The sequence below is a fragment of the Arabidopsis lyrata genome, assembly GCF_000004255.2.
Source record: "Arabidopsis lyrata subsp. lyrata unplaced genomic scaffold ARALYscaffold_2, whole genome shotgun sequence".
NCBI lineage: Eukaryota > Viridiplantae > Streptophyta > Magnoliopsida > Brassicales > Brassicaceae > Arabidopsis > Arabidopsis lyrata.
In genome coordinates, this window is record NW_003302554.1 from 16,197,912 (window position 1) to 16,221,048 (window position 23,137).

Sequence of the window (23,137 nt, forward strand, 5' to 3'; positions counted from 1 at the left end):
TATTGCTTGATCAATTTCTTTTATTGCATTAGCTTCGGCTTTTCCTTCAAATTTGTTCTCAACAAGCTAGAATTTTTTTTGGTCTTGAGAATGAGACATCACATTCTATTGAATCTGGATTTAGGTCTTGCATCTGTTTTTTTGGCTTTGTTTCATCATCTTACATAATTCTTGCCCTTGATATAATGATATGGATGTCTCTACTTACTCTCTGCTGTGTCATGGATTTTCAAACAAATGTGATAGATGTCATGTTTTACGTGCAGTTTCTTTAGATTGTACATTTCTTTAAAGACAAAGATAGTACATGGGAATCAAACAGAAGTTATGTTCTGGTTTTATTACACAAACCAGGAGTCACTTACAATATATAATAAATTCCTCACCTTGTGGATGAAAGCATCAACGGTGTCGAACCAAAATCTTTTCCAAGGTGAATCAAAAGATAGAGATGCCAATATTCCAACAAGTATTGTCACATAAGCAGCACCAAAACTCCAGTAGAAAGATTCCATGTCGATTGTGGATTCATTATCTTCCACTTCATCATCTGCTTCTTCAAAGCTATTATTGTTGCAGCTACGGTTGGTTGGTTGTCCACAGAGGAGACGATTACCTAAGTAGCTTTCTGCATCAAATGTGTTAAACTGTCGTCCCTCTGGAATGACTCCTGATAAGTTGTTGTGTGAGACTTTGAATACCGAGAGGCTGGTCAGCTCTGTTAGTTGTGCTGGGATCCGGCCTTGTAATCTGTTGAAAGAAAGATCAAAGCTTTCCATTTTCTCCATACTTGACAAGCTTTTTGGTATCACACCTGATAAGTTGTTGTGAGAAAGATTAAGAGCTCGTAGTTCCAAAAGACCTCCAAACTCTACTGGGATCTCACCGCTCAGCTCATTTTCTGAGAGATCAATTCCAAACAATAACTTGAGATTTCCACCCATGTAGGCATCATATCTGTGTTTTGTTGCAAATTCGATTTTCGTCTGTGTGGCTGCCTTGTAGTCCATACTAAACGGATCAAGCATGAGCAGAGATTTGAAATATATACCGCTATTTTTGTTGGAGGAGAGGTCTTGATGCAGAGAAAAACCATTGAAGACATCAGAAGGGAAAGAAATGCCGAAATCATAATCATATGATGTACATTCTTTACCAAAACCAAATGATGTATTGCTGAGACATGAAGGTATGGATCCATTCAATCTGTTGTTAGAAAGATCAAGAAGTTGGATGTTGCTTAGGCCACACAACTGGTGAGGAATTCGACCTGTTAACTTATTCCCTCGTAGTAGAAGAATACTAATGTTTTGGGTGTTGATGAACTCCGGAATATTTCCAGAGAATCTGTTGTTTCTCAGATCAAGTATTTCGACATTTACAAGCAATGTGTCTGCAATAGTACCTGATAAATTATTGTCTTGCAGGAGTAACACTACCCCGTCTCTGGAATCGTGGTGTGGAGGTATGCCCCCAGATAAACTGTTTGTTGAGAGGTCTAGCAGCTGGAGACTTGATTTGTTGAACAACGACGTTGGTATTTCACCTTTCAAGAAGTTATCTGAAATCAGAAGTGCAGTTAAGGATGGAAGCTCGCCAATCCAACTTGGAATAACACCCGTGAGATTGTTGTTTGACATGTCAAGCAGTTCCAAGTTTATCAAGCTCCGCAAACCTTGTCCAATCTTTCCAGTAAACAGATTGTTATCCATAAACAACCCCAATAAACTAGTTAAGTTGGTTGATTCTGGAAAAATCTCTCCACTTAGTTTGTTATGTGACAGCTTCAAGATTGCCATGGAATAACAACCATTCACAAAACTTCTTGGTAACTTCCCGTGGAAACTGTTGTGAGACAGGTCCAGATATTGGAGACCCTTCATGTTACCAAGAGAAGATGGCAGATTTCCCTGAAAATCATTCTTATATATATTCATATACCGTAAATGAGGAAAAATCCACCCAATGTTCTCAGGAAAAAGATGGTTGAATTCATTAGCTGACGCATCGAGGAAAAGCAGATCATGAGCAGATTTAGGTATCTGAAAGCTTGTAAAGAAATTATTCTGTAGAAGCAGAACTTTGAGTTTTGTATTGTTCGCCAACAGCCAAGAAGGAAGCTTTCCAGAGATTTTATTGTTTGAGAGATCAACATGACGCAAATCCTTCTGGTGTATGAGAAAATGAGGAACCTTCTCCATGTTGCAAGAGCGTAGCGCGATAACACTCAGCTGAAATTTTGGCTTCCAAGAACTTTCTGACAATACTTGAAGAGAGCTGGATTTTGAGCAAAGTTTCAACACCATTAGGTTTGAGAGGTTGGCGAGTGAACCAAATGAGAAGGAACCTTCAAAGTCGTTATCAAACAACGACAAGTACTCAAGGGATGGAAGGCTACCGAGAGTAGATGGAACCGTCCCAGTTAATTGGTTCGATGAAAGATCAAGAACTCGAAGTCCAGTCAAGCTAGTTAAACATGAGGGGAAATGGCCTACGAGTTGGTTTTGACTGAGATCAAGCTCTTGCGTATTCTTCAATTCACAAATCCCTGCAATGGCCAAATGCCGAAGTTTTAGTCACTTAATAAACGTGAATGCACCACTCTTGAAGATTAGTGGAGAACTTGCCTTGCAATTCCATTGAGCCAGAAAATTCATTGCCACTTAGATCCAGAGCTTTCAGCTTCCTTAGACTAGATAACTCTGCCAGAAGACAAAACCATATATATGTAAGGTAAAGAACTTTAGATACGAATGTGATGAGCTCAAGGATTATATAAACCTTTCAAACAATGTTGTTTTTAGCCGTTAAATCTATTAAGTTTCCACTATAGAAAAGAAAGGCAAGCATTTTTAAAATAAAAAACTTACCTTGTATTGGTATGGAGCCGTTAAATCTGTTTCTACTCAGGTCTAGTAATTCCAAGTTTGTCAAATCTCTAAGTTCTGAAAGGGCATCCAACAAAAAAGAATGGTACATACTGAAATTAATTAAAGACATACAAACTCTACAGCAATATTATGATCAATAGAAAGGTCATGCTAGATGGTATGATTTAGTTTTAGAGTGTAGAGATACCTTTAGCAGGAAAAGAGCCAACCATGTTATTGGACCTAAGAAACAGAGTTGTGAGTGATGTAGCGGCACTAAGAAAATGAAAGATGCTGTTATTGAATTTATTTGAAGAAAGATCCAGAATCTCCAACTTTCTTAATCTTCTGAGGCTTTTATAACCTGCAAACGAGAATCTTGTTAACATTGTATATGAAAATAACATAGATCACTCTAATCAATAATTATAATATTATGAGAGATTGTGAACGTTTGATGTCTCTCATTGCAACATGCAACATGGCTCAGCAAGTAAATGCAGAAACAAGAAAAGCTAAGCACTTTACTATCAGAAGATATTGACTTTCTTGATCTTAAAAAAAATGAACTAAGAATTAGTCCACACAGGGAAAAGATCAAAGTGGCAATTCAACACAAAAATGTTAAAAGTAATCATTAGGGAAAGAATGGTATACCTTCCACATCATCAAACAAGCCACTGAATCTGGAGCTTGATAAGTTCAGACTTCGAACATCTTCAAAGGGATGCAACAAAGAGAGGTTTAGGAGAGAATTATCTTTCAGGCTCAATCCACCAAAGGCAATCTCGGTCACCCGTCCGCTTACACGATTGCACGCAACGCCCTTCCATCGGCAGCAATCACTGGTTGTATCATTGGTCCAAGTAGGGAGAACAGAGTCGGATTGGTCTTCTTCAGTTCTTGAGATCATGTATTTCCTGAGCTCGAACAAAGCGTTCCTTTCTTTATCAATACAACTTTTGTATCCATGTAACTGCCCCATCAGTAGCATCACCCATATCAGGTTTTGACCCAAGAACACCTTCCCTTCCATTGCAAATGTGATGAAATAAAAAGAAGAGAAGCAAATCTATGAAACTCAAACGCAATGTAGTTATATACAAGTTGTATCTCCACGTAAAAGAATTTCAACAAATAATATTGGATTGTTTATATTTACAAAGTTGAAGTTTCTATTACTTAAAACAGTTAAGATTCATGTGATCACATTCGTTTAGTCTTATAGTACCTTTGAAATTTGAATCATTCAATGAATATTTTAATGATTTTTGTTGAAAATGCCTCCTAATATTTATTTCCCAGGCTTATATGATTCAATGAATAAAGTCCTGGCCATTGAATTCTGCTGAACAACCACTAGACTTGAGGAAAGACCAACGGTGACGGAGTTGATGAGGCTCTCTTGGCCTCCTGAAAGTCTGAAACAGAGGTTGACGTCGTTTTTCTTGATATTTAAATGGCGTCGTTGTAGTGGCGTCGATGTCGTTTTTCTTGATATTTTAACGGCGTCGTTGTAGTGGCGTCGATGTCGTTTTTCTTGATATTTTAACGGCGTCGTTGTAGTCTTTTCGAAGAAAATCTATAGTCAACCTCTGTGACTACTCTCCAAGCTTCGAAGAAAACAAATTTACAACTAGTCATCCAAATAAAGGAAATAAATTAGTTGTTAAAAATAAAATTGTTTTCCTTTTACTAATGAACAAGTTTATAAAAAATGAATCGTGAAAAAAAAAATAAGAGTAAGTTTTCAATAGTTTATGGATATAATTCCTCTATGATCTTCTTGACTGCACAACCATCAAACTGGATTGTAGATTTGATGTCCAAAAACCTCCAAGCTTACAGGTTAGAAGGACTAACCTGTTAATTAACAAAGATAAATTCGAAAAGTTAAGTTGCATAAGAATATATTGCAAAAAAAAAAAAGAAAAAAAAAAGGGTCAAAAACTCTATGTGTAAAGCCGAGTACATTTAGGATTACTTCTAACAAACACAGAGAAGCAACTTGAAATTAAAGGTAACTTTTCATTTATCATTGGTATGTGTACTGTTTCTTTCTACTATGAAATTGTTTCATGAAGAAATTCATGTGTTACTGTAGATTATGAATTAAACCAGTTCCAAGATATGATTGAGGCATTACTTTTATTCAAAGACAGTACAAAGGAACCAAAACATAGGTTATGTTCTGGTTTTGTGAAACAAAGCAAGAAGTTTGAGAAGACTTAACACCAGATGGAGACGACAATGAAAAAAAAAAATCACATAAGGAGCGTTTGGCAGCTGCAGTGTTTACCAAAACAAACCCCTCACCTTGTGGATGAAGCAATCAACGATGTAGAACCAAGTTCTGCTCCAATGAGAATCAAAAGATAGTGATGCGAGTATCCCAAGAAGTATGGTCACATAGGCTGCACCAAAACTCCAGTAGAAAGATACCATGTCGATTGTGGATTCATCAGCTTCCACTCCATTATCTGGTTCTTCAAAGTTATTGCTGTTGCAGCTTGTGTTGGTTGGTTGTCCACAGAGAAAAGGATTACCAAAGTAGCTTTGTGTATCAAATGTGTTAAACTGTCTTCCTTGTGGAACAACTCCTGATAAGTTGTTGAATGAGACATTGAAGACGGCTAGGCTGCTCAGCTCTGTTAGTTCTGGTGGGATCCGACCTTGTAATCTGTTGAAAGAAAGATCAAGGTTTTCCACATTCTTCAGACCTGAAAAGGTTTATGGTATCACTCCTGATAAGTTGTTGTGAGATAGATTGAGAGCTTGTAGTTTCAGATGATCTCCAAACTCTACTGGGATCTCACCGCTCAGCTCATTTTCTGAGAGATCCATTCCAAACAATAATTTGAGATTTCCACTCTTGTAGGCATCATATCTGTGTTTTGTTGCGAACTCGATTATCGTCTGGGCGCTTAACTCGTAATTGATGGTAAACTCATCTAGCATGAGCAGAGATTTGAAAAATATAGCGCCATATGATGTTTCCTCAGAAAAAAATGACATGATTATAATCGTATGATGTATCCTCTTTCGCCAAACCAAATAATGCATTGCGAAGACATGAAGGTACGGATCCATTTAATCTGTTGTTAGCAAGATCCACGAGGTGAATGCTTCTTAGGGCACACAACTGGCGAGGAATACGGCCTGATAAATTATTCCCTCGGAGAAGAAGAATTCTGATGTATTTGGTGTTGATGAACTCTGGAATATTCCCAGACAATCTGTTATTTCTTAGATCAAGCACAATGACATTTGCTGCTAGCATTGTATCTGGAATAACCCCTGATAAATTATCGTCTTGCAGGAGTAACACTGTTAATGCCCCATATCCAGAAATGGCTTGAGGTATGTTCCCTGATAACCTGTTTGCAGATAGGTCCAGTAATTGAAGATTGGATAAGTTGAACAACGATGTAGGTATTTCACCTTTCAACAAGTTGTTAGAAATCTGTAGTGCAGATAAATCTGGAAATTCGTCAAACCAACTTGGAATAAGACCTGTGAGATTGTTGTTCGAAATGTCAATCACAAACAAAGATCTCAAGCTCCGCAAACCTCTTCCAATCTTTCCTGTAAACAGATTGTTATCCATAGACAGCTCTAGCATAAAAAAAAAAGTGTGCTGATTCTGGAAAAATCTCTCCACTTAGTTTGTTATGTGCCAACTTCAAGAACTCTAAGGAACAACAACCCTTCAAAAAACTTCTTGGTAGCTTACCATGGAAACTGTTGTGAGACATATCCAGAAATTCAATCATTTCCATGTTACCCAGAGAAGATGGCAGATTTCCTTGAAAACCATTATTCGTTAGATTCATATAAAGTAAGCGAGGAAGTATCCACCCAATGTTCTGAGGAAAGAGTTGATCAAATTCATTAACTGAAACATCCAGGTAAAGGAGATTATGATCAGACTGCGGTAGCTGAAAGCTTGTAAAAGAGTTATCCTGTAGAAGCAAAACCTCGAGTTTTATATTGTTCTCCAAAAGCCATGAAGGAAAATTTCCAGAAATATTATTGTTAGAGAGATCAACATAACGCAAATCCTTCTGGTATTGGAGAAAATGAGGAACCTTCTCCAAATTGCCAGTTCCTAGTGAAATAACACTCAACTGAAATTTTGGCTTCCAAGAACTTTCCAACTCTACTCTACGTGAGTTGGTATATGAATCAAGCCTGAGCACCTTAAGCTTTGAGAGGTTGGCGAGCCAACCAAGTGAGAATAAGCCTTCGAAGTTGTTATCAAACAGTGATAGGTACTCAAGGGATTCAAGGTTAGCGAGAGCAGATGGTACGTTCCCAATCAATTGGTTCGATGAGAGATCAAGAACTCGAATTCCAGTCAAGTTAGTTATGCATAAAGGAAACTGACCTACAAGCTTGTTTTTACTGAGATCGAGCTCTTGAATATTCGTTAATTCACAAATCCCTGCAATGACCAAATGCAGAATTTTTAGTCACTTGACTAAACGTGAATCAACCACAATTTTTTTATTGCCACTTAGACTCAGAGCTTTCAGCTTCCTCAGGGCAGATGATAACTCTACCACAAGACAAAACCACACAAAGGTGAACAACTTTAAATACGAACAGGATGATATATAAACCAATCCAACAATGTTGTTTGCAGCCCTTTAATCAATTAACTTTCCACTCTAGAAAAGAAAGCAAAGCACTTATGGACAACTACCTCGTACTGGTATGGAGCAGTTAAATTTGTTTTCACTTAGGTCCAGTACTTCCAGGTTTTTCAAATCTCTGAGTTCTGAAATGGAGGTCAACAAATTTATGACACAAAAAAGTTATGACAACAATTTTAAATTGCATCAATCTAGCAAAAGATACATCATCAAGAATATGCCTGCTAGATAGTATTGACTTGGATAAGAATGGAGAAATATACCTTTAACATGAAGAGGGCCATCCATCCAGTTCGACTTAAGAAACAGAGTTGTGAGTGATGTAGCCGCATTAAGAAAAGGAAAGATGCTGTTGTTGAATTTACTAAAAGAAAGATCCAGAATCTCCAACTTTCTTAATCTTCTAAGGAGGGGTTATTGGTTCATAGATTTATATGGAATTAGAAATCCAAACAAAAATCATTTGTTATTCAATCATTGATTTTAAAATCCTAATTAAATTCATGTGTTATTGGTTCTATGATTTATAAATACTAGTTAAAATCTTATGTTATTCGTTTAGTCATTTGTTTTTGGATTTGAGAATCCAAATTATGTTTTAAATGGAATTGAATGGAATTGAAAGAGAAAAATAGAAGGATTCAAATCCATGGGTAAACACATGTTATTTCAAAATCCATATATCTTGATTTCATAATTAATAGAAATTTTCAAATTCTATATGGATTTACAAATTAACAAACTAATATAAGAGAATTATCTTTCAGGCTCACTCTAATCACTTCAATATATTCATTATCAGATTAATCTGCTCTACATGCAAATGAAGATTATGAGAGTTGCACTGCATGGACTTCGGAAGAAAACATGAGTGATAGTTGAATGTAATTTTGTGCTACATGGGATAGATTTAGTTATCATCAAGTTAGTTAATTCAGATCTATTACTTTTTGATGTAGGGCCAAAATCGAAGTATAATCATTTTAAACGGTATCAACTTTCAACAAATGAAACCAAAGAAATATGGTAAAGCTCAACTAGAAATGGAACATGTCAATGCGGCAAAAAAGTTTCCAAATAGAGACCACAAGAGGTAAGAAAATAAACACTGGGAGAAACTCTGGTCATACCTTCCACATCATCAAATAAGCCAATGAATCCCGAATACTTTAAGTTTAGACTTCGAACTTCTTCAAAGGGATGCAGCATAGAAAGGTTTAGGAGAGAACTCTCCGCTTGTAGGATTGCACTTGATTTCCTCCCACCGGCAGCAATCGCTATTTGTGTCATTAGTCCAAGTAGTGAGAAGAGGCTCTTGCTCCCATTCTACCCTCCTTGGGATCATGTATTTCTTGAGCTCCAACAAAGCATTCTTTTCTTTCTCAATACAGCTTCTGTATCCATGTACTTGTCCCAACAGTAACATCAGCCATATCAAGTATTGGCCCAAAAACACCTTCCCTTCCATAGCAAATATGATATAAAAAGCAAAACAAAAGAAACTCAAAGGCAATATGTGCGTGACTGTGAGTTGAATGCAAATATCTCCACGTTTATAAGAATTTCAAAATTCCAGTGGAAAAGACCCAGTTCATCAAGAAATAATTGTAAATTTGAAAAGTCGAAGTCCCGGGTCGTAGCGTGAGTGGTCATAACTATCATCTAACTAACGTTTACTTTGAGTCGTTTACTCGTATGATAATAGTCGTTGGGTCTACAAGTCAGTCTTTGAAGAAAATGAGTGGTTAGCATCGTGTACTCTGACCAAGCTTTTTTATAATATGATATTTTGCTTATAATAAATTCACGAATGAAATTATTGCAACACAGGTCCAGGAATGAAATGTTTGAATTGATTTTTTAAGACAACTACTCACAATCATATATAACACAAAATGATTCAAGGGTTGCTTACGCATTCAATGAACTAAAAGTCATTAACTTTGAATTCTGTTAAAACATGTGAACTACTAGACTTGACGAAAAGCCTACGGAAATTGCTCGTGTGGCTTTCTTAGGATTGGAACTAAAGGATATATGAACAAAAGATCTTACCTTTAAACTCTCTGCCAAACAAACAACCATCCACTCAACGGTAACTGTATTGCTGATGTGGCATAAATATGCCACGTCAGAAACAGTGGATGTTACCGCCAACACCAAAACGCCATCGTTTCCTTCAATAAAATTTATTTTCGCCTCCGCCCAAGAAAAACCCTACATCCACACGAAACGGCGGCTACCACCGTCGCTGTCCATCCATCGGAGTTAGAAACAGCAATTGGGTCGACCCGGACCGTTGAATAAAGCTAGAAGAGCGATTAAGACGCACCGGACCTTCGATTGGGCGTCAAACAAGTATATTCCGGCGAACCACAGCATGAGGCTTCGATGGTGAGTAATAGAACAAACGCAAATACATACATTGTGGATCAAAATGGAAAAAGTGATAATGCATCGCCATTTGTGTGGGAATATGGGAGACGGGAGGATTTTGTTTGCAATTTTGGCAAGGAGAGGCGTTGCTTGGTAAATACTAGTAAAAACAAAAATTAAGAAGAGAATACTACTACTTTTATTAAGAAATAAAAAAATGCAACCTTAAAAAGTCTTCGTCAACCAAAACTATGGAATATTCGTAAGAATATGAATTGAAGAAGAGTGAGTGATACATTTTCGCCCAAGAACGGTAATGGAGTAAGAGTGATATAAATAGATTTATAAAAAAACTTTATTATAAATGGACAATAACCGATAGAGTGGGATAAGAGACAACAAAGAGAATCAAACAAGCATCCAATCCGATCGATCTACCAGATCGTCATGATTCTTGCAAGTAAGTAAAAGCTTCTTAATTTCAACTCTTTCTTTTCTGTTGTTTTCTGGGTTTGTATGCATGAAATCTTTATGGGTTTTTGATTGTTATACTTTTCTCCACCTGGGTAGTACTTGATTGCTTGCTTTCTATTTGCTTTAGCTTGTGGTTTTTGTGAAATTTGTCTAATTTACAGTTTCTTCGTAAAAACATTACCCATCCATGAAACTGTATAGCAAATTGAAAAAGAAGTGAATAGGTTGAGAATAAAGAAAGAATCTGGATTTGTTTCCTTTTTACTATACACTAAAAAACATTAAAAAGTTTTGATCTTGAGCGACTATGCTTATTTCTAGTTTTTTATTTTTTTTTGACAATCAGTTTTATTGAATTTGGATCTGTTTCTTGTTTCATTACAAAGCTTAGAAAAAGTTTTGGGTCTTGAGAGACCAAAGCTTATTTCTCATCATTCTATTTTATCTGGATTTGTTTCCTGTTAAGCTAAACAAAAAAGGTTCGAGTCTTGGCTCTGTTTCTGCTAACGTCAATACAAACTGATTATTGTTGATCTTACAGGATGCTTGCCCTTGATTTGGCTATCTCTACTTACTGTGTGTGCTGGGAGGACATTGCACCCTCTCCCTGTTAAAGGACCTAAAAGTGTCAACCTTCAACTTCAGACTTCACGTCCCTATAACATCGCACACAGAGGTTCCAATGGAGAGATCCCAGAAGAAACTACTGCTGCATACTTGGTACTTTCTTTATCAATCTCCTTCTCTTTGATTTGATTATTGCTTGTTCATACTTTTCATGTCTAAAGATGAGAATTTAAGAGCTTGACTCACAGAAATCGCACAGTAGTTTGTTTGTTGAAGTGGATCTTCTTCCTTAAAACAATTTGTTAAAGCATTTTTTTTTTTTGTCTTATGATAGAAAGCAATTGAAGAAGGTACAGACTTCATAGAAACAGATATCTTATCATCCAAAGATGGTGTGCTTATATGTTTCCATGATTGTATCCTCGACGAAACAACCGATGTTGCAAGCCACAAGGAGTTTGCTGATCGTAAAAGGACATATGATGTGCAAGGATTCAACATCACTGGCTTTTTCACTTGTACGTATTCCTCAATTCTCCTTTCTTTTCCTAGGCCTGAGTCAATGCATGCTGAGGATTTTTTTTTTTTTTTTTTTTGCATTTAAAGCCTTTTCATTTGCTCAATAGATCTCTCGCACATAATCTCATCCAATAACAGCTAGAGAAGCATCTAATGAAGTTTCAAGTTGGTTTGTTTGAGTTTAAATGATTCGCTAACAACTGGTTCCTCTTTCATTGCTTGTAGTTGATTTTACACTCAAAGAACTAAAGCAACTACGTACAAAACAGCGATATACTTTTCGGGACCAGCAATACAATGGTTTGCTTGCCTTTCTTTCCTATATTTTGGCTGTTGGAAGATATTAACTAAGAACTGCATAATACAGGAAATATTTAACCATGCCCATACCTTGTTTGTATATCAGGAATGTACCCTATCATTACATTTGAGGAATTCATTACCATTGCTCGGGATGCTCCAAGAGTTGTTGGGATATATCCTGAGATTAAAAATCCAGTTTTAATGAACCAGCATGTGAGTCACAATCCTACAAGCTTGACTTCTACTTTTACTGAAATCCCTTAGATTGACTTAAAAAGCCACATATACCATTAGGTTCAATTTGCAGAAAATGATTACCTTTTAGCTTTCATTTCCCCTGCAGGTGACCTTAACCTTTACTGCTATCACTGTTATATATTTGCAGGTCAAATGGCCTGGTGGTAAGAGATTTGAGGATAAAGTTGTGGAGACACTTAAGAAGTATGGGTATGGAGGCTCATATTTGTCCAAGAAGTGGTTGAAAAAACCATTATTTATTCAGTCATTTGCCCCAACTTCACTCGTGTACATATCAAATTTGACAGACTCGCCGAAAGTCCTTCTAATAGACGATGTTACCATGCCGACGCAAGACACTAACCAGGTCAATGCTCTACTCGTCATATTGTTTTCGATTCCTGAAAGTTCTTTTGCTTCCATCAAAAATGATTGGTAGATCTTTCTCGCAAATCCAAGCAGACATACGCAGAGATCACATCAGATGCGTATTTCGACTACATCAAGCAATATGTTGTGGGTATCGGACCATGGAAGGATACAATAGTTCCAGTAAATAACAACTATATGCTCGCCCCCACAGATTTGGTCAAAAGAGCTCACGCACATAATCTACAGGTAGGATTTAAAATTCACCCGGATAGTGATAATCAGTAACACATGCTAATAACTTCTTGACCATGTTCGTTGTGATACAAATTACACAGGTGCATCCATATACGTACAGGAATGAACACGAATACTTACACTTTAACTTTAGCCAAGACCCATATAAGGAATACGACTACTGGATCAATAAGATTGGAGTTGATGGACTCTTCACTGATTTCACAGGCAGCCTCCATAACTTTCAAGAATGGACATCTCCATTACCTGATACCTCCAAGTCTCCACGACAGCTTTTGGGTCAAATTGCCTCATTGGTCCTCCCTTATGCAAAGGCTTAAAGTTCCACATTAACACCTATCAGTAAACCTATTGTTTTCCATTAATTGTATTGAATAAAGTCTTAATGATCATTCTTAAGAAGAGCAAAGTTGTTAAGAAGCAGAGAGGAGTTTTAAATATCAAATCAAAGAAAAAAACTCAACTTTATCAAATCGTAATTGTTTACTTCACAAGATTAAATACAAAAGTTAAAAAGGACTTTGTAAATCTTGGAACAAACTTCTATAATACCAAGAAGAAGGAAATAATTTCTCTATCAAACTTAAAGATGGTAAACAAATCAAACGCAATCCCCTCAAAAGATGTTTCCATTAGACACAGAAGGTTGTGCAACAAGGGAAGCAAGAGAGCCAGTTGGGGTTGCGATTAGAAGCACGTTCCGCTTCTGCTTTAGGAGCTACTGATTTAGGAGCTTCCTCTTTCTTCAATCCTTCATCTCTTTCAGTTTCAGTCGAAATCTGCGGTGTCTCTGGCTGCGAAGGCTTTCCCTGCTTCTTTTGAGGCGTGGAACCTTGTAACCCGCCTTTGTCTGCATTCCCCAATCTACGCAATGAACAACAAAATAATAAAATGAGAAAAGAAACACATGAAACGGAGGTAGATGATCAAGAAAAGTTTTTTTATCTTACACTGGAAAAGCGAAAGACTTGAGGCTTAAATCTTCTGAGCGACGAGAAACAGAACGATCCAGTTTATTGGTTTTGGTATTGTTGTTATTGTTGTTGTCTTTGTTAGCTGCTTCATTAGCCATGATAACCTCTCTTATACTTGCTGCAGCTTTTTGCTCGTCTTCTTTACTTGCGCGGTAAGCTTTATCTGTTTCAGCTGCTTTCTTGCCTATATCCACCGGAGTTTTTACCTCAGCCGCAGGTCCTACGGCTCCTCCTTGGTTCGCGTTGTGGGGAGGGGATGGTAAAGGCGAAGGCAAAGGAGGAGTTATTGGTGAAGGAGGCTGAGGAAACGTGAGCTCGCCGGATTTGAAATAATCTCCACCCGTGAAGCTATTGTTACCCATGTGGATGCTGAAAAGAGATTCATTGGACATAGTGCTCCATTCTGGAGCTGTAGAGGTTGTTCTTGCGAAAACATGTGAAGGGATTCTGTAAGGAGGTGTATTAGGGCTCGAAGTCGTTGTTGTTGTTGTTGTTGTTGTGTTGTTTGTGGATCTTTCCATGACCTGTGTCGGAGGAGATTGCTCTACATTGTTGTTTAGATTCTGATCAGGTCTTGGTTCGGCTTCTATGGAAGAACAAGAAGAGGAAGAAGAAGAAGAAAGTCTTGAGATTGGATCTTCTGTCTCAGGTTTAGAAGCTAGGTTTTTCGAGCTTTGGTTCGTGGGGTTAAAAAAACTTTGTTCTTGAGATGATTCCATGATTCCAAAACGTAAGAATCTCTGTTTCTTGGGTTTTAAGTTTTATCTACTTCTTGCCAATATTTTCAATCTGAAACGTAGCAAGACAAAGAATTATAGATTTCACCAAAGAAAAAAACATCAATAACATTTTACGAAGAGATTTGATTATTAGCCTTACGTTTCAGAGGATTACGATGAAGACGATGAACACAAGCAAGAAGAGATTAATTTTAGTAAATTTCAGAGGATTTTTTTTTTGTTGGGTTTTGGAATTTGGAGATTGAGAGTTTAAAGGACATGCACGCGTCAAGGAGTTGTTATTTTCTTACTGAAAATAATAATTAGTACCCAACTTTAATCAACTATTTTTCGCCATTGCTAAAAGTAAAGATAAAAAAAGATTGATCATTTTAATCCGGTTTCGGTTTTGACTCAATTCGATTGGTTTAGTTTAACCGAGTCTAAATGAATCAACGGTCAAGATTATCTAAAATAAATCAACGGACAAGATAAGCGAAACTCTTAGCATAAGCCTCTCAGGGTTTTCACTACTGGCGAGAATTGAAAGACGCTTCCAGAGAGATCATCTCCGTTAAACCCTAGAGATTAGGTACAGTCTCGTCGATTCTTCCTTTCCTCTTTCTATTTAAAGTTGTTAATTTCTTTTGCTTTTATGGATTCGATCTTTTATTCCGATGTTTCATTCGTTTGATCCGAAACTAAAATTGTTCTCTGTTTGTTGATTTTCTGCTCAATACCTTTTTCATAATTCTCTTTTGCAACCTTACGACTTTGATTTGGAATTTAGATGTGTTTATTGATGCTATATATGGGGTTTAGTGAGTTGACCTTGTAAGCTTTGGTTAAATTTTTCTTAAATTCTCCCTAGGAACTGATGTTTGTTGCTGGAATTAGAAATTTTGTAAACTGATATTGTGACAGCATAGATTTTTCGTGTCTGATAATCTTTCGGTCACCATATGTGTAACAAAACATGAGAACAGATCATGAAGTTTTTATTTTTCTTGTATTGTAGATGATTTATTTGATGAAAGAATGCTTTTTCTTGATTTTATTGACGATTGAATTGATGGGTCTTACGCGTGGTCTTCTCATAACTTTCATCTTCTGTAACCACCTTTTTCTGAAAGCACTAATCTATGTTTTGATGTGTCCTTAAATTTGCCTAACCACCAAGTGATTGCTCTTTCATTTGTTTCTAGAATACAGGTATACACCAAATGGCTTTCTTAAGTAAAGTTGGAAGGATATTTAGTCAGACCAGCAGCCATGTCACTGCCTCTAGCTCAATGCTACAGAGCATCCGCTGCATGTCTTCATCAAAAATCTTTGTTGGAGGTGACTATGACTCTAATTCGGCTCTGCGAGAAAGTACTCTCTTTATTTTTCCTGTTTTTATCTGCTTGTTTGTCTCAAAATTGTCTATGTTTCTTCAGGTATCTCCTATAGCACTGATGAGTTTGGCTTAAGAGAAGCTTTTAGCAAATATGGAGAAGTTGTTGATGGTAACTAGCTATATCCCTTTAAGTTATTGCAAAACTCTAGCCTTTGAAGTATTATCTTTCTTTTGCCTCTGAATTATTTTGTGGTTTTACTCTTGACAGCTGACTAATTTTTATCAATTGCAGCAAAGATTATTGTGGACCGTGAAACAGGCAGATCTAGGGGCTTTGCTTTCGTAACATTTACTTCCACTGAGGAGGCTAGTAATGCCATGCAATTGGATGGACAGGTATCACACAAATGTTCCAACTTGTTTTGATACTAAGATGTTGTGTGCCTTATTTCTTTGTCGTTCCTTTTCTGACCAATATTGTTTGTTTTTGGATGTTTGACCTTTTTCAAATCGTTGTGCCTTGACGATTCATCTTTCTAGAACACTTAAATTTTTGTCCTTTCAAACGTTGGCAACATAGGTAGGCTAGATGTTTATCATCTAGCTTGAAATACTGTTAATCCGTTAAGCAGCGACTTGCTCTTAATGAAGGGATTAAAGGTGGGGCAATATATCTTTCTGTTTGTGGATTGTATATCTTGTTACAAAATGAAAGCTGTGTGTTCAGACTGTGTCTAGATGATTCAGAAAACGCTGAAGAACCTACTTTGCTTGGCATTTTCAATTGGTGTTTATTGGGTTTTTTTTTTTGTATAGGACCTTCATGGTCGAAGAATTAGGGTGAATTATGCAACTGAAAGAGGAAGTGGATTTGGAGGAAGGGGATTCGGTGGTCCTGGTGGTGGTTACGGTGCTTCAGACGGTGGTTATGGTGCTCCAGCTGGAGGTTATGGTGCTCCAGCTGGTGGTTATGGAGGCAACTCTTCGTATGGTGGAAATGCTGGGGGTGGTGGTGGTTATGGCGGTAACTCTTCCTATGGTGGAAATGCTGGGGGTGGTGGTGGTTATGGAGGTAACCCTCCTTATACTGGAAATGCTGTTGGTGGTGGTGGTGGTTATGGAAGCAATCTTGGCAGTGGTGGCGGATATGGTGTTGCGGGTGGTGTTGGTGGAAGTGACAACTTTGCCCAAGGCAGTTCCTCAAATGCTGGCTTTGATAACAAGTTTGGCAGCAACCAACCATTAGGCAACGATACAGATCATCAGCTTGATAGCGGATTCGGCGGCGATGAACAATTTGGTGGCAGTGACAATCAATTTGGTGATGCAGAGAATGGTAAAACAGAGAATGGTCCAGATGGGTTTGATCAGACTGACGATGGCGATGTTGCCAAGAGAGCCTAGTCTCCACGATGTTTCTCCGTGTACGTTTGCGTCCTGGAACTTTTGTTTTGCGGTTTCAGTCTAAACTTATGGAAGTTTCTTAATCTCTATTTAACGTTTGAGGTTGTTTATCATGTAGAGACCTCTTTAGTTGGTCGATTTTCTTTATGTTTTATAACATTTGCGGGCCAATAAATATAAACTGTAATAACTTTTAACAGAGACGTCGAAGTCAAAGCATGTAGCATTGAACCTGCAGTGCAACCAAACTCGAATAAAATGATCAATTTAGACGTTATATTGGGATGACAGATTGACCTTGAGAAAGAATATGAAGATTAAGAAGAAGAAGAAGATCAAACCAGAAATTTTATACACCGGAAAACTCGCCGCCGATTTCGGTTTCGGCTCGTAGGAATTATGTTGTTGATCTCCTGGAGAAGAGTTTAGTTACTGAAAAGGACTAATGAATTGTGGAAATTACAATTTTACCCATAAGAATTTCTGGAAATGTGAAAAAAACAAATATTTTTAATTGTTTTCAGTAAATCGTTGCGGTTCACAAATTGGTATTCGTCGCCGGTCACGGCGAATTGGAGAAAGCGCAACATTGCTTTCATTAAAACCTCATAAACCCTAACAAACTCTTGGAAGCTTCGAGAAGATTCAGTCCCTTCTCTCTGCAACGGAAATGGCGACGAAGAGCCCGGATTCGAGCCATGAGCAACCTCCTCTGAGTTACCGTAAGAGCGTCGAAATCAAAGCCACGCATGATCAATTTTTCGGTAAGCGACGAGTCTCTCTTCTTCCGTCTCATCGTTTCTCTTTGGTTTGTTGCGACGGAAATCGTTGATTTATGTTCATGATTACGCTTAGACGATGAGTTTTTTAGCGAAATGTTGAGATTTCGTCTGGTGATTGTGATGAGAACACCTGGATCATGTTCAGTGGCATACCTTTTTCACTTTCATCGGAATTTAATAGTTGCAAGTCTGGTCAATAGTCTAACGTACAACACATTGATGTAGTGTGGAGAGAGTTCTTATGGGGAGGTATAGCTGGAGCTTTTGGAGAAGGAATGATGCATCCCGTGGATACTCTCAAAACCAGACTTCAGAGTCAAATTATCATGAATGCAACTCAGGTATTATTGACAAAACATCACTTTCAGTGGCCTTTGGCTTAGGAAATATAGATTAGACCTGATTGTGTACTTACCTTTATTTTTGGAGTGTATAATCTCTCGAATTGTGATTGCAGAGACAAAAGAGTATTCCACAAATGCTCCGAACGGTCTGGGTTGGTGATGGATTAAAAGGTGCATCATCCATTCCCTTTTATCTTCTTGTGGCATGCGTATGTGTGGTTCACTGTCCTACTTATCATCACTGTCCTATGCTGTACATGTTTGTGCTGAGAACTTGGAACAGAAAACTATTTATGATCTGTATTTTTTGTTTATCTTATTTTGCTGCTCACCTTATTTTAGGCTTTTATAGGGGCATTGCTCCTGGAGTCACTGGATCTCTTGCCACTGGAGCAACCTACTTTGGTTTTATTGAGTCCACAAAGAAATGGATTGAAGAGTCTCATCCCAGCTTAGCGGGCCACTGGGCGCATTTTATAGCAGGAGCAGTTGGTATGTTATCTAAGTGTCTCCGCTCTCATTCATCTGATCATTGAAATAATGGTAAAGATAGGAGGGAAACATATGTTCGCTCGAGTGGAAATTGATTTAGAATGCCAAGCATGCAGCAGAAATGAAACTAGATATAACCTGGCTGAAGAATCAGATATTCTCAGACATGTCAATGTTATGTGATGATTCTAACTCACGGATATGGTGGGTCTTGTAAAGATAAGATCCAGGTTATTACGGATACATGATGATTCTAACTTACGCATTTTAGAGCAAGGTTGCAAGAATTGCTGATTGCTTACTTGAGACTTACTTGAGAATATGTTGCAATATTTATTACTCTATCATGAGACGTCATTGACTGGCCTTGTTGTGAATATCATCATGAAAGATTGTGGCTGTATTTTACATACACTTCATGAGGGGATTCCCAAAAAGTTGGAAAATGAAAGTAAACCTAGAGTTATCTGAAGTTATAAAGCTTCTGATTCCTTTTGTGTTCTGCTGCTTCTTTCCTTGTTTCAGGTGATACACTTGGTTCTTTCGTATATGTTCCTTGTGAAGTCATAAAGCAGCGAATGCAAATTCAAGGCACTAGTAGCTCCTGGAGCTCTTTTATTTTGAGGAACAGCGTTCCGGTGAAACCAAGAGGTGACATGTATGGTTATTACACTGGAATGTTCCAGGCTGGATGCTCAATATGGAAAGAGCAAGGGCCAAAAGGGCTGTATGCTGGGTATGTAACTTTTGCTCAGGCTATTATTGTGAATTGAATAAATCATCCTGATTGTCGACTTGTGTCAAGAGACCCATGTTATTATTTTCCTTTTTCCTCTGGCAGATATTGGTCTACACTAGCGAGGGACGTGCCTTTTGCTGGTCTTATGGTATGACTATGTCACTATGTAATATGGCACTTCTGTAAAACTGTTACCTCCGTTCATCTTAGGGTCTTTGTCTCCTCATGGTCGCTCTGTTTTTCCATCTCAGGTAGTGTTTTACGAAGCATTAAAGGATCTAACAGATCAGGGAAAGAAAAAGTTTCCACAATATGGAGTCAACAGTTCGATAGAGGGTCTAGTATTGGGAGGATTAGCTGGTGGTACGTTAGAATGAGATCAGTTGTAAAGAATACGTTTCTAATAGCTCATCCAACATAGTGACCCATGTTTAATTAATGTCTCTCCAGGACTAAGCGCTTATCTCACAACTCCTTTGGATGTTGTAAAAACAAGACTGCAAGTGCAAGGATCAACGATCAAGTATGTCTCATGTTCTCACAGATTCATATGATCATCTAACTAGCATCCCCAAGTAGATTCAAGAACTTGTTTTGATTAAGCTTTGGTAATTTCGTTGAGTTTTAGGTACAAGGGATGGTTGGATGCAGTTAGGCAGATATGGAGGAAGGAAGGTCCAGAAGGGTTTTTCCGGGGAAGCGTCCCAAGGGTCATGTGGTATCTTCCGGCCTCGGCACTCACCTTCATGGCCGTTGAATTCCTTAGAGATAATTTCAGGGAGAAAGGTAATAATAATAACAATGTCGTCTCAAATTTGAGCATAGAGAGGAAAACATCTTCTACTTCAGTGCATGAAGGTTAGCGAGAAACTGAGAACTAGTGAGATTCTTGTCTCCAAGTATAAAGAGTGAGGAGCATTCACAAACTTGTCTATAAATGGCTCAACGTTTTCTTTCTCTTCTAAGATACTGTTAACAACAATCTCTGATCCCTTTTTAATACTAAGATACAGTGCTTATCTTAAATTTCCGGTTATATTAGCCTGAAGATAAAATAAATGTATTAAGAAAAATGAAAAATGAAATGAATTTATTGTTCCTATATATATACATCTCCAAGGTCAAATCTAGGACAGCTCGAACTGGGTATGCGTTTAAAATCGACAAAAGTGAAATAGCCTAAACCCTAAAAAACCAGAGATGGCGTCTTCGTCTCGCTCGGAGAAACGATGCCACTACGAGGTTCTCGGTATCAGCAAGGAATCCTCGCCGGACGAGATTCGATCCTCTTACCGGCGTTTAGCTTTGCAGCGTCATCCCGACAAGCTTATGAAAGCCGGTGGATTATCTGAGGCTGAAGCCACCGCCCAGTTCCAAGAGCTCGTTCACGCTTACGAGGTTTTATCCGATCCCAAGGAACGAGCCTGGTATGATTCCCATCGATCTCAGATTCTATTCGCTGACCATAGCTCAGCCGGTGGCTCGAAATCTGGTGGTATGCCTGGTGGCTCTGTTCCGGATCTATTCGCTTTCTTCACTCCCACTGTATATTCTGGATACTCAGATATCGGAAAAGGATTCTACAAGGTGTATTACGATGTGTTTAATAGTGTTTACCTCAACGAGATTAAGTTCGCGAGAACGTTAGGTTTGAGGATGGATTCTGTGAGGGAAGCTCCGATTATGGGGAATCTAGAGAGTCCTTACGCTCAGGTGACGGCGTTTTATAATTACTGGTTAGGTTTTTCCACTGTTATGGATTTCTGCTGGGTGGATGAGTATGATGTGATGGCTGGACCAAATCGAAAGTCGAGAAGGTTGATGGAGGAGGAGAATAAGAAGGTGAGGAAGAAGGCGAAGAGAGAGTATAATGAGACTGTGAGGGGTTTGGCAGAGTTTGTAAAGAAGAGGGATAAGAGAGTGATTGACATGATGGTGAAGAAGAATGCAGAGATGGAGAAGAAGAAAGAGGAGGAGAGGGAGAGGAAGAAGAAGATGGAGAAGGAGAGATTGGAGAGAGCTATGAACTATGAGGAGCCTGAATGGGCAAAGGCTCAGGAGGGAGAGGAGGAAGGGGCAGGGTTCAATGTATTGGAAGAGGAGGATGATGATGCGAAGAGGAAGAATGAGCAGCTCTATTGTATTGTTTGTAGCAAGAAGTTCAAAAGTGAGAAGCAGTGGAGAAACCACGAACAGTCGAAGAAGCATAAAGAGAAAGTGGCGGAGTTGAGAGAGTCATTCACTGATTATGAAGAGGAAATAGAGGAGGAAGAGACTGATGGGCCATTAAAGCCACCTGAAAGTGTAGAGGAGCTGCATGAGAAGCTTCAGGAGGAGTTAAATATCGACGATGAAGAAAATGATGTTGAGGATGAAGTTGTAGGTGAAGCTGATGAAACTGATGAGGAGTATTTTGTGGCAGAGGAGGATATGAAAGGATCTAGTGAAAGTGAGGATGAGGATGACGAGATGACTCTACTCAAGAAAATGGTATCTGGACAGAAGAAAAAGCGAAAGAATGCCGTATCAAAGGAAGAAGATGAAATTGAAGTCGAGATCGAGAGTGATACAGCAGAGTTTAGCGAAGTTGATTACCAGAAAAACACAGGTAGGAATAAAGAAGCTAAGGAGGAGAGAAATAAACAGAATGCTGGAAAAGACATGGCAGATGACACCAGCAAAGTACAGGTACCTGGAGACGACGGTAATCCAGATGAAAACGTGAATGCAACGGACTCAGCCTCCGGAGCATTTGAGGATTCTCAGAAGGATGAGGCAAATTCAATGGAGTATGATAACAGGAAGAGCACAGGCAGGAGGCGCAGAAGCAAAAAGGGGAAGGATAAGAATAACCAGGGAGAATTAATGGAAAAGAGCAGTGAAGCGGATGATACTCCATATGTAAATCGAGACATGGAGGCGCAGGATTACAAGAAGGCTCCCAGATCAAAGAAATCCACCAGAGGAATGAAAACCAAGGTAAAATCTTTCTCCCCTTGTAGCATCACTAAATCCCATATGTGGTGTGATAATTCTTGAAATCATATATGTCATCATATGTCATAATGCAGGGCACAACGAAGAAAAACAGTAGTAATGAATGCGATAGATGTGGAGAGGAGTTTGAGTCGAGGTTGGTTCATTAGATATTTGTTCTTTCGTCATCTCTGATCTTCGAGCAGTATATTTTGTATCATTCAAATGTTGACCCACCATTTATCTACCATGGGCAGAACAAAACTACACAAGCATTTGGCTGATAGCGGTCATGCGACAGTGAAATCCCGATGATCCATTGCTCATTTTAAAGTGCATCTAAGGATTATGCAGAGAAGAACCAAAGGTTGGCTGGAGATTTGCATTCTTTGATTAAATTTATACATGGACACAAAGAACAAGGGGGATAGATGGCAAATAAGCTGCCTGCATTTTTGACATTATTCTATTGCGAACGAATTGATGACCAAACTTTGTATACCACTTCTTGTATGTTTGAAGCAATGATTTTGCAGAATAAATCTTTCAAAGGTTAGACTAAGATTACGACACTGGTTTCTTTTCTCTTTGTCAAATCCATGTTTGGCATCTCGAAACCTCCCTTGTGCTCAAGAAATTGACTCATGGGGAAAAAACTTTCCATGGATTAGCAAAGTGGAATACAAGATATAAAAGTGAGATAAAACCCAACTAGGTACCCAATGGCACAAGATAGCACA

At 38.2% G+C, this 23,137-nt stretch overlaps 8 protein-coding genes across 9 annotated transcripts; 4 read left to right on the forward strand and 4 right to left on the reverse strand.

Annotated features, from left to right (window-relative positions):
• Positions 1–42: 42 nt before the first annotated feature.
• On the reverse strand, positions 43–2,649 carry LOC110224168 (probable LRR receptor-like serine/threonine-protein kinase At4g36180). The gene has a single exon (XM_021009933.1). The coding sequence runs from the start codon at positions 2,304–2,306 to the stop codon at positions 342–344; it is 1,965 nt and encodes a 654-aa protein (XP_020865592.1). The 5' UTR covers positions 2,307–2,649; the 3' UTR covers positions 43–341.
• On the reverse strand, positions 2,539–3,906 carry LOC9323595 (putative receptor-like protein kinase At3g47110). Its single transcript, XM_021010091.1, has 5 exons — positions 3,528–3,906; positions 3,079–3,234; positions 2,871–2,945; positions 2,600–2,702; positions 2,539–2,548 (listed from the first exon to the last, which is right to left on the reverse strand). Exons 1-5 carry the CDS (start codon positions 3,904–3,906, stop codon positions 2,539–2,541), a joined length of 723 nt encoding a protein of 240 aa, XP_020865750.1.
• Positions 3,907–4,982: 1,076 nt separating this feature from the next.
• Positions 4,983–7,988, reverse strand: LOC110224169 (probably inactive leucine-rich repeat receptor-like protein kinase At2g25790). The gene is given in 5 exon segments (XM_021009934.1): positions 4,983–5,910; positions 5,913–6,501; positions 6,503–7,314; positions 7,576–7,650; positions 7,789–7,988. Coding segments are annotated over 5 exon segments (1,590 nt in total). The 5' UTR covers positions 7,814–7,988; the 3' UTR covers positions 4,983–5,821.
• A 2,219-nt stretch (positions 7,989–10,207) lies between these two features.
• Positions 10,208–13,051, forward strand: LOC9325031 (glycerophosphodiester phosphodiesterase GDPD5). Its single transcript, XM_002887485.2, has 8 exons — positions 10,208–10,361; positions 10,917–11,095; positions 11,277–11,460; positions 11,687–11,761; positions 11,868–11,977; positions 12,150–12,368; positions 12,464–12,619; positions 12,709–13,051. The coding sequence occupies exons 1-8, from the start codon at positions 10,349–10,351 to the stop codon at positions 12,946–12,948; spliced, it is 1,176 nt and encodes a 391-aa protein (XP_002887531.1). The 5' UTR covers positions 10,208–10,348; the 3' UTR covers positions 12,949–13,051.
• Positions 13,052–13,079: 28 nt separating this feature from the next.
• LOC9323596 (homeobox protein 10) lies at positions 13,080–14,696 on the reverse strand. The gene is made up of 3 exons (XM_002888922.2): positions 14,482–14,696; positions 13,579–14,391; positions 13,080–13,492 (listed from the first exon to the last, which is right to left on the reverse strand). The coding sequence occupies exons 2-3, from the start codon at positions 14,319–14,321 to the stop codon at positions 13,261–13,263; spliced, it is 975 nt and encodes a 324-aa protein (XP_002888968.1). The 5' UTR covers positions 14,322–14,391; positions 14,482–14,696; the 3' UTR covers positions 13,080–13,260.
• Positions 14,697–14,774: 78 nt separating this feature from the next.
• LOC9325032 (glycine-rich RNA-binding protein 5, mitochondrial) lies at positions 14,775–17,263 on the forward strand. Of its 2 annotated transcripts, none has more exons than XM_002887486.2 (5): positions 14,775–14,913; positions 15,527–15,662; positions 15,761–15,829; positions 15,953–16,056; positions 16,477–17,263. In XM_002887486.2, exons 2-5 carry the CDS (start codon positions 15,545–15,547, stop codon positions 17,062–17,064), a joined length of 879 nt encoding a protein of 292 aa, XP_002887532.1. In that variant the 5' UTR covers positions 14,775–14,913; positions 15,527–15,544; the 3' UTR covers positions 17,065–17,263. The 2 variants fall into 2 exon arrangements, with proteins under 2 accessions (XP_002887532.1, XP_020865595.1); XM_021009936.1 differs by having other exon boundaries at positions 14,829–14,913; positions 15,534–15,662.
• A 98-nt stretch (positions 17,264–17,361) lies between these two features.
• On the forward strand, positions 17,362–20,447 carry LOC9323597 (mitochondrial substrate carrier family protein E). Its single transcript, XM_002887487.2, has 9 exons — positions 17,362–17,828; positions 18,072–18,187; positions 18,304–18,361; positions 18,533–18,682; positions 19,208–19,418; positions 19,524–19,569; positions 19,673–19,784; positions 19,872–19,944; positions 20,050–20,447. Exons 1-9 carry the CDS (start codon positions 17,735–17,737, stop codon positions 20,282–20,284), a joined length of 1,095 nt encoding a protein of 364 aa, XP_002887533.1. The 5' UTR covers positions 17,362–17,734; the 3' UTR covers positions 20,285–20,447.
• A 91-nt stretch (positions 20,448–20,538) lies between these two features.
• Positions 20,539–22,969, forward strand: LOC9323598 (DNAJ protein JJJ1 homolog). The gene is made up of 3 exons (XM_002887488.2): positions 20,539–22,400; positions 22,493–22,554; positions 22,655–22,969. Exons 1-3 carry the CDS (start codon positions 20,622–20,624, stop codon positions 22,710–22,712), a joined length of 1,899 nt encoding a protein of 632 aa, XP_002887534.1. The 5' UTR covers positions 20,539–20,621; the 3' UTR covers positions 22,713–22,969.
• Positions 22,970–23,137: the final 168 nt, after the last annotated feature.